The following is a 10,147-nucleotide window of genomic DNA, read 5'->3' on the forward strand; positions in this document are numbered from 1 at the left end:
TAGTTGAAAATCAATAGGACTGAAGGATGGAGTGGTAAACTGATTTGAAGGTCATACAAAACTGGGAGTAAAAGTCAGGTGTCTTGTCATGCTGTTTAAAGCTGTAAGTGCTCAACTACATTTCATAATATCATAATGGATACCAGGGGATCTGTTAATGTCATCAGCTTCCAATTATTCTCTTGATTAACTGTTTATTTAGTCTCATTATGCAGTTGGATGTTCTGTCTTGCCTTGCCATTTACAATTGGCATGGTTGTCCAATGATCACTTGCACCAATAATCGCATCTCACATTAAGAGGGAATTTTAGACAGTCATATAGTTCCTACTAAAACAGTTTCCTTCTGTGCCAGAAGCGTACCCGCAAAGAGAAGGTTAGCAGCTTGGGTAGTTTTGGGTATAGTTTTAAAGTAGCATGTATATCACTGGTGGTAAACATGGTTCACAGTATGCTGAAGAAAGAAAGCCTCTATGGTTGCTGCTTAGAAAATCACATAAAGTTGGCATTTTCTGTTTTTGTTTGTTACTCTTAACACTTGCAGAGCTTTTCTGTTGTTTGGTTTTAGGATTAAAACCTATTCATAATTTCATCTTCAAAGGTCCTTGGAACAATTTTTAAAGAAACATCTAGGAGGCAGATTTCTGTTTCAACGTTAATATGTTAATAAAATGCAGCTAAATATGAAGGAAGCTGACATAAAATCTCTTTCACATTCTCTCTTGCACACACTCTGTGAATGAATGGCCAGTTAATAGCACCTGAAACTAATCAGAGCCCTCTTAAGAAGGAGCTTTGACACTTGTATAGTTTGGAGGAGTTGATGTTTAACAGGAGGAGCTCTTAGTACCTTTATGACAATAATATCTACACAGAAAAATAGAGTATTGCAAGGGGTGGGGGGCAAGCTCAAAGCCATTGTTTGGAAATGCTATACTTCGCTTCACCAGTTACTGTGATTTCATATTAACCTCTGACATACGAGTGTAGGCTTTTTAGGAAGTTAAAAATCCTATCATTAAAATTAAGGTGTGTGTGAACCTGATGTGAAAATGACCATAGTGGGGACTAGATCAAGGATAGACTCAGCCCAACATCTCCTGTTTGTGTCCAAAAGCAGACTGTCTTGGAAGTAGTATAAGAAAAAGATAAAATTTTCCACAAAATATTCCTCTACTCTCCAATAATTTGCAGCTCAGGGATCTCCTGATCCAGAAGTGCATCTTCCTATCCATGAACCTTTGTGTTTCAGATTCTCCTTGCTCTTTTGTGTTTTTTTCCCCTCTACAAGACCCTGCTGCAAGAAGTTCTGCAGCTTAACTACACATTGTGTACTATGCCTTTGTTTTCTTCTGAGCCTACTTTCTTTGCAGCCCTCTCTCTTTATTGAACAAGTTGTTTCTTATTCACCTTTTCTATGTCACTCAGGACTGTACAATCTTTATTGTATCCTCTCCCAGTTATGTCTTTCCAGCCTTTTTTTTTGGATGCTTTTTATATTTGAAACAAAGTTTGTATGATTGTTTCAAGGAACAAGGTCATTTGGTTTCATAAGCAACCTATAAATTCCTTTGTTGCAAACATCACTGTTAAAGAGGTTGGATATCTCAAATATGTGGTGCTATCAAGAAACAAAGCTTAAAAGCAATTGCCACCCTAAGTAAAATATTCACCAGACACTTTTAAATACGAAGATTTATTAATGCTTATGTAAGAAAATACTTTGAAAAGAAAGTATAGCAGGGGCGACTTACATAGGAGATCTTCTGTTTTAAAGGAAATATGCCTTTTTTTAAAAATCTAACTGAAGGAATAATTCCTAGAAAGATGGAAGACATTTAGATGCTATGATGTCGCAGCACTTCCATGTGTATAGGCAGTCTCGATGTGTTGATCTTGAAATGATCAATTAGATCCGAGAACTAAAAAAACCTGATCATTGTTCTTCAGTGATTCCAGAAAACAGAGCCCTAGAAAGGTGAATTAAAAAGGAAAAAAGAGGTAGAAAATGCATTGGGTAACTAAATAAATGTGTTCAGTTATTTAATTATATATATAAATTTAACTTCATATATAAAAATTATTCTGGTATGAACCAGATTTGAACAGATTTATATACAAACAGTGCAAAATAACCCAAACAACCAAAACACCAACCAAACAACCAAAAAAACCCAACTTTGCTTTTTTTTTTTTTTTGTGGTGACTTAGAAGGCAGCACTAGGTCAATCTATTTACATGGCATAAAGTAAATGGATAAGCTATTTATCATTTATATGTAAATATGAATTTTCAGCCACAGTAGTTTTTATTTTTGGGTAAGTTTTAGTCACTTTTTTTCCCAGAAGGATGAGAAGGGAAAACTAAAGAAAAATTGGACTTGTGTTCTAATTGCACTTTTGGTGAAATAATGGAAGTCTTAAAATGATTTTACATTACTCTGTAGACTAAGGTACAAAAATGCTAATTTATTGCTAGACTGCAGCGTCCAATTTGCATTCCAAATCAGACTGCAGAGCTCCCCAAATGAGTAGGTGCCCTCACAGTGTGTTTAACCTATGCTTTTCCTGAGTAAATTCATAACAGTATGTGTGTTTGTACGTGCTTCCTCACGTACATACCCACATGTGGTGCTTCACCATTTTAAGAAGGTCCATTTTTTTTAATAGGCATTTGAAGTGTACAGCTAATTTTGGATATTAGCAATCAGAAAAAGAATTGATGCAAGTATCATTTTAAATCCCTGAACTGCCTCTAAATTCCTGTTTACTGTGACACTGACAGATAATGTGTAGGGTGCATATAATTTGCAGTGATTAATGTCATGTATTAAATTGTGCTTGTATGCATGTATAAACACACAGTTGCATACAAAATGGTACTGTTATAAAGATGTTTTCTAGAATATTGTAAGGGTAATAGTCTATATTTGTTGTTAGTTCCACATGATGCAGATACATGAGAAGGAGGGAAATGAAGAGTCATATTATTCTTAAATGTGCTGATACAGGAGGAGGGGGCGGCTGAGCGGAAACGGTCAGGTGAGACCCCAAAGGTGGGGCAGAGGGAGGGGGAGACCTCCGGGAGCCCGCAAGGCAGCGGTTTTGGTCCCCTGTGTGAGAGAGAGAGAGAGAGAGAGAGAAGTAATACAGCATAAAGAACCCACAGGCATCTGGGCTTTCCCACTTCAGTAGCAAATAGGGGGAATTATGGGTTGGTGGTCTGCTTCCCGTTAGGAGGACACCCCTCCATCTGTTTTCAGTACAGCCTGTTTCCAATTTAAAACACAGATTTCAATACAAACCTCGATTTCTTTTCTCCATTTTATATGCAAAGTGAGGCTTAAGAATCGGTGTCATTGCCATAAGGGCTCAGACCAAATTTCCCCCCAAAATTCACAGGCTGTTCATTTGAATACCTGCTTACAGTGGTACACAATGGGCAGCTTTGAGAAGAAAAATTGATAATCTTCACGGAAGAGTAATTTGAATGAAATTACACTTGACAGCCTGTCTCCAAGCAAACAAGGAGAGTGAGGGAGCCTTAGCTAAGCTCTGAGGACTTGCCTAAGCCTCTGCTGTTGGAGCTTCCCAGGGAAAAAAAAACCACACTTTTTCCTACATCTGACTGAAGCTTTTGATTAATTCTCTGTAGCTGTTTCTAGTGAAGAAAGGTAGCCATGGAAGAGAATATGGAAGAGGGACAAACACAGAAAGGTATTGTGATAAAATTGCTTTCTCTTTGCAAGGAGATAATTATTTTGCTGTTCCTTATTTGCTTTAGCAGCATGCTGTAAGGTTAGTGAATATCCTTATGTGACAGATGGGGAAAGATTCTCCCCCTCCCCCCCCTACAATTTACTTCACTTGTCTCTTTTGCAATAGCACCTAGCATTAATATAGTGACTGTCATCTGATATCTAGTATTAAAAGAATCTAAACAGTGAATTTTACATCTATAATAATAATAATAATATTGCAAGCATTTAATGCAGCCTGCTTCCCAGACCAGTCTTTGTTAACCTTCATTTATTTCATGTTTTCACGCTTGTCGAGCTGGGTCAAGGGAGTCTAGTGTGAACTATGAGAGAGCTGCTCACACAGTATTTGGAGCCGGTTGCAGTTGGATATCTAACAATGTAACCAGTATTTACACCTTGAATGAGAGTCCAAACTGAACAAAGACATGGGGTATATTTTGTATATATTTAGGCAGTGTTGAAATTTCCCTCTGCCTTTTATCCACTTTTGTTTTGCGATGTGATGAAGCAGCATTGCTATAGTTCTAATATTTGCATTGTACAGATTTGCATTTTGCTGAAATTCATTTTGCACGTTGCAGCTGAAATTGCTTTAGCAAGATGTACGCAGCATGTTCAGAGCATTTCTGTTCCACTGTTTCTGGTCAAGTTGAAAATAACTGAATGTTATGGGATGTGTTAGCATTTAAAGGTGCAATTTAAAATTATTGCAGACTGTTTATTGATTTGTGAATCTCTGAGAAATACAGTGGGTTTAGTCTTTTCACTTAAGTGTTATTCTGTACAAGTGACATTACAGTAGTGAAAGGAACCAAGGTTTTTTCATTTTAATTTACCGCAAGCAAAAAGGGTAATACTAGTGAGTATTTGCCACATTAAATCATGTATACTTTTAATTTTGCATTTATTTTGAATTTATTTCCATGTTTGAGGAGGATTTCGGAACTCGACAAATCATTCAATATAAATTGCCTGTAAAGGCATATTTTTCTGCGCTGATGCCATATTCTGTTTTTCCGCTCCCTGATCAATCTGCTTTCTACATGGAAATGTCATGCTTTCTCATAATAAGTGACCCATTTAGACAGAATGCAGCTTTGAATTGTTTATGGTCTTGACTTGATCTAGATGCACAGTAGATAGTCATGAGAAGACTAAAGGAGGATATATATGCCCCCTCCGCATATATGCATACTTAAGTTTATAGATAAATAGATTGGTATCTGGTTAGCAATTTCAGCAGTTTATTCAGTTGAATTTTATTATTTGCAAATGGCAGAAATAATGGGAAAGTATACGACAGTTCAGGGTTTTTTTGCTGAAGGTAAAATCAATACTTTCATTGTAAGGTTCAAATTATATGGTGTGCTTTACATTTAGAAATTGGAGGCATGCTTTTTAAAAAGTCTTAAATGCATTTTTTTCTTTCTTAAAACAATTGAACTGTTTGACCACTGAATCAAAATACTTCATTGTTACTGAATGATACTGCCTGAAGAAACAGTGTGAAATTCAAAATCCCTACATTCTTATTAGAGAGAAAAAATCAGAGAAAAAAGTGAATCACTTTGTATATTAAAAGAACATGTGGTTATTGATAAACTGTGTCCTCATTGTTCATTTGATAAGCAGCTGAATGACCAATAGCCACTCAAAATGGTGTGATTAATAGTGTGATTACAACAGCTAACACTACTTACCCCCCACCCCCCATTTACAATGACGTGTTCAGCCTTTTTTCCCTTTAGTGGTACCCAGCTGTCATCACAGACAGTGACAGGAGAATGTTAAGAGCTCACAAATTATATGTATTTTTCCTTATTGGTGTGGAAGGGGATGCTGCTTAATTGCTGTGACCATACCTGCGAACCTGTCATGTCAACCTGTCATGTTCACACTTTGGATTATGACAACTTTTAAAATGTATTTAGTCTGAAGAAAATCTGCAATTCAGGAAGAAAATGAAAAAATATTTTCATTTCTGAATTTTTGGGGGTGCTTGAATGCAGATGTTGGAATTATAGTGAAGCATAGGGATGATTATGAAATCATGGATCTCTTTAAGGTTTGCACTTTGCACTTGAAAAATATTGACTGTTATTGGTATGACGATATTTCTCTTTCATAGTTCCTGTTTTTTTGGCCTTCATTTAGCATGATCTATCTATTATGTGTTTAATTGATATCCATAGTATAGTTCCAGGTCATCTGGACTAGTTTTTCTAACTGTAGTGTCCCAGCAACTTTAATTGTAATTCATATATTCTAATTTTCGTCCTCCTGCCATCTTGAGTGGAACTGTTTCTTTCTTTCTTTCTCCTCTGCTTTCTACAAAATCAATGGGAGTATAGATTGTCACTGCTTATCAACTCCTGTGCTTTTCACAGCAGATGCTTTGAACCTCCCACTGAACAGCATTACGTATTGCTAGCAGCCATGATGGAAGTGAATAGTTTCATATTGATGCATTTCATAAATACGATAAAGATAGCTGTAATAAGAGGCTTGCAGATTTGGAAGTCTTGTTATTTTAGAGAATTTTATGCAATAAGACATTGATAAGTGCAAACAATTCTTACCGTAGTGGTCCCAAGTGATGACCTTCTGCCTTACACAATCTCTGTACATTCTAGTGTTTAACACTTATGATTTGTTTATGGCTGTAAAAATTGTCAGCAGGGAAATATATTACATCTGTTTTCTGAAAATAATGAATTACTAGAAACTGTATAGTTCAAAGTCATGATTGGAAAACAGAAATGGACATCTTCCACCCTCCTCCCCCCACCCTGGCCTTGGAAAGTGTGGTTTCTTCTTGGCATCAGTACCCTTAATATGGTAAATTGAGATAATGCTGTTGCAAGAAGTTTTCAGATGTAAAGCTGTAAAAATTGAAACCAAGAATAATTTGTATTCATTCATTTTATGTTTTAAAGTATTAGAAGACTTGGTCCCGCCCCCCCCCCTTCCCCCCCTTTTCCTTGTTTCCACATTTCCATCGCTTGCAAGCCAGTACAGGTTGGGGAGGTTGTTTCAAAGGTATTTGCTGCACAGCTGTCTGTAGCTGTCCAAGAACTGAAAGTGTGTAGAAAGTCTGGCTGAAATGTAAGCTACATGTGAACACTAAAACATATTCTAACAAAGTAAAAAGTCATAACATCTCAGAAATATCAACTTGTTCACAATTTCCATGATACTGACATTATGCTACATGCCTAGAACTGTAACATACTAAGACCTTTGATTGCAAATCTGCTGTCTGGAAAACCCAGGATAACTAAAGCCTGTAATTTATTTGACTGGTTTATTTTTCCAAAATGATCAGCTCCACTTAGAAGCAGAAGTTTCACTGATGTCTTTAGGGATGTCTGCTGATTTTGAAAACCTCATGCATAAATTTGCATGTGTCAGTGGTAGGTCTCAACTGCCTGTGTTTGAAAGACAATGACGTCAAACTGTTAGCTTTGCTGTGTGAAAAAAGATATCAGTCCAGTTGCTGCAGAACAGGTCTTCCCTCTGTGAAAGCACTAAGATTGCAGCCATGTCCCCAACCCCAGTCATTTGTCCCAATAGAAAACTTTTCAGAGGTCAGGTGCTGTAATTTTTTGCTTTGTGTGGGACTTGGCACATTGGAGGTTAGAATTATTCTCGCCACATATCTATTCCAGAAAAAAAGAAACATTCTGTAGCACAGCAAGACATACTTATACCACTTGCACTAAATTGAAGATAAATGTGCCTTTTTTATGGTTCATCCATAACTTCATTTTGTAGTTTGAATTCCTTTATAAAATAAACTCTTGGGAATAGATGGAGCATCTGTGTTTGTACAGCAGCAAACACGAGGAAGAGCTAATTTTACTTAAGCTCTCTTGGCTGTAGTATACCTAACAAACATAGATAAGGTTCCACTGGTAGGATAGTAAAAAAAAAAATAATATATATATATATATATAATGTTATTGTGACAAGAAATGGTTCAATACTAGAAAATAAATGAGTTAGTATTTGGTCTGCATTAGTGATTTAAGTGGATCTGCAGCCTATTAGCAAAGCTTTTTTCTTTGTTCCACAGCATGCCAGTAAAGGAGAACTTTAAGCAGAGTTTTAGAGAAAGTCATAAGGAGCCTAGGATGCTATCAGTAATATGTACACACAGCCTCTGCTTCATCAGCCACGAGAGGTTGAATTGCTTCCTCTTACTTCAGTACTTTTTTGAAAATGGCAGACTCTGCGTTTGTAGGATACTATAGACTAGATTAAAGTAATGATTTTTATTTCATATTAAGAAATAAACCAACAGCCAAATAGTCACAACACTGCTGGCATCCTTTGCAAGTTAGTCTTCTAAATCTTTTTATTTACCTCTAAAAGAGAACAGTTGTCCAGTTTCTCATTTGACTATTGTTAGAAAGTTGGTTAAAACAAAAATGAGTGAATCTCAATATTTTGCATTTTGATTTTGTTGGGCAACTATACTTCTAAATAAGGCTGAGGAGTTATTTTCTGTTCTTTAATGTAAATACCACACTAAGTGTGAGCCATGCTTGTATCTTCAGTAAGATCCTTTTTATGTTGTTAGTACTCTGCCTAGTCTTATAGGACCCCTGAAGTACAATCAGTCTTGTGAGTAATTTGGAAACAGTTTTTAAATTTGGCCTTATAAGTAGGAAGTAGCAGACATTTGCTGGCTGATATTCTTCATACAAAACCTGGATTTGGAATGCTTGGTTCTTAAAGAAAATATGATGGGCAGATGTCAATCTCTATTTTCTTTGGGAATATATTTTCAGTTCTACTCTTAGTTCCCAAGCTTGTGTTCAGATTGGATTTTTACAAGTTCCTTCAGAGTAGAATGGTCTTAACCTTCATCACATATATTATTGCCCGTTCTTAAAAGTGTGTGTGTGTGTGTATAGTAAGAGTGTCAGATAAAATACTCACTTGACAATCACAAAGTCACTAACAGAGTAAATAATTTTCCTTCTTAATCAATGGTAAATATGGAATTAAATTTTAGCATCTGGCAAAGTATCTCACTATATTTCCTGCTTAATACTCCTTAGTAGTTAATCAATAAGGTTTATTAAAGAAAAATGCAATAACATTCAATATGAATTTTAAGTCAGTTTTTCTAATATTGTAAGAGTTATTCTCCTGTCTGTAGTAACTACAGACTACCTTATTTAATATTCTTACATTAGGAGCAGTGAGTTCCAGAGCTGTAATTTCAATATATGTTATTATTCAATACATTAGGCTTTTATTCACAGATAATGAAGTAAATAAATTCAGTCTTGCTTGCTTATTTAATATTTAACATTGAAATGTCTTTGTTAATAGTAGAAAACTTTGTATTTCTTACAGGCTTAACATCATACTAGGCAGAGGCATGAAAATCCAGCATTAATAGGACCTAATTATACTTTTATATATATTCTTACAGGGCAAAAAGTATTCCAACTGCCCTAAGGCAGATGGAATCCTCAATTCAATGTGTAAGAATTTAAGTCTTCATGATAATTTTGACACTTGTATGTCAATTTCATAAATAAGCCATTTTAGAAATAAGATATTTCATAAGAGATGTAAATGCTTAGAAAAAAGTGTTGAATATATTTTAAATGATTAATTTATACTAATTCTTGAAAAAATTCTGTATCAAAACAGGAATATAAATTTATAAAAAGCTTTTTCTACAGTTTGTGAAAGTAAAGGCTCACTTTGGGGGAGAAGGGGTATTTTGCGTTTCTAATTACTCTGAAAAAATAAACATTTAGTAAAGATAAAACAATACTGCAGATATAGCAAAAATAAATTTGATTCAGCTTAGTGCTTAGGCTCCTTATGGAGAAGTATTGAGGGATTGTTATATCTAATATCGAAAAATTATTCATTTTATATTGTGACTATGCATTCATTTCTGAAAAGCACCTTAAACAATTTTGGCAATGTGATTTTTAACCTGTTTGAATTGCCTGCTACTGCACTAAAATTCAAGATGGAAGAATGGATGGAATGCTGCTGGCCTCACGTAATGACAATTTTTGCTTTCTTGATACAATAGTTTTGAAATGTTAATTCTCCCTATAGAAACAGGTGAGTACGCTCCTTCCTCCTAATAGTTTTATATGGAGGATTAAGTAGAAAACAAGAAAAAAAATACACATTTTGGGGCTGTTCTGCTTCAGATTTTAGACACTGTGTATGATTTTATAAAAAACATGAAACACATAAGCACCTGATGGCCATTGAAAATCAGAATGTAAAAAAGGCGAAGGTGAATATTGATCTTATATCAAATATTTTGTCAGTTAATATTCCATTTGACAATTCTACTTCAGAAGAATTTTCAACCAATTCATGCAATTAAAATGCATAATTCCT

The 10,147-nt window shown here is 35.3% G+C and overlaps 1 protein-coding gene across 1 annotated transcript in view; it reads left to right on the top strand.

Annotated features, from left to right (window-relative positions):
* Positions 1-3,177: 3,177 nt before the first annotated feature.
* Positions 3,178-10,147, top strand: part of GPM6A (glycoprotein M6A) — a 135,522-nt gene continuing 128,552 nt past the window's right edge. Inside the window, exon 1 of the mRNA XM_009330692.1 lies at positions 3,178-3,716. Coding sequence (XP_009328967.1) covers positions 3,680-3,716 — 37 coding nt within the window. The 5' untranslated portion in view covers positions 3,178-3,679. The remainder of the gene's footprint in view (positions 3,717-10,147) is intronic.

Source organism: Pygoscelis adeliae, unplaced genomic scaffold (genome assembly GCF_000699105.1).
Source record: "Pygoscelis adeliae isolate BGI_AS28 unplaced genomic scaffold, ASM69910v1 Scaffold167, whole genome shotgun sequence".
In the NCBI taxonomy this organism is placed as follows: domain Eukaryota; kingdom Metazoa; phylum Chordata; class Aves; order Sphenisciformes; family Spheniscidae; genus Pygoscelis; species Pygoscelis adeliae.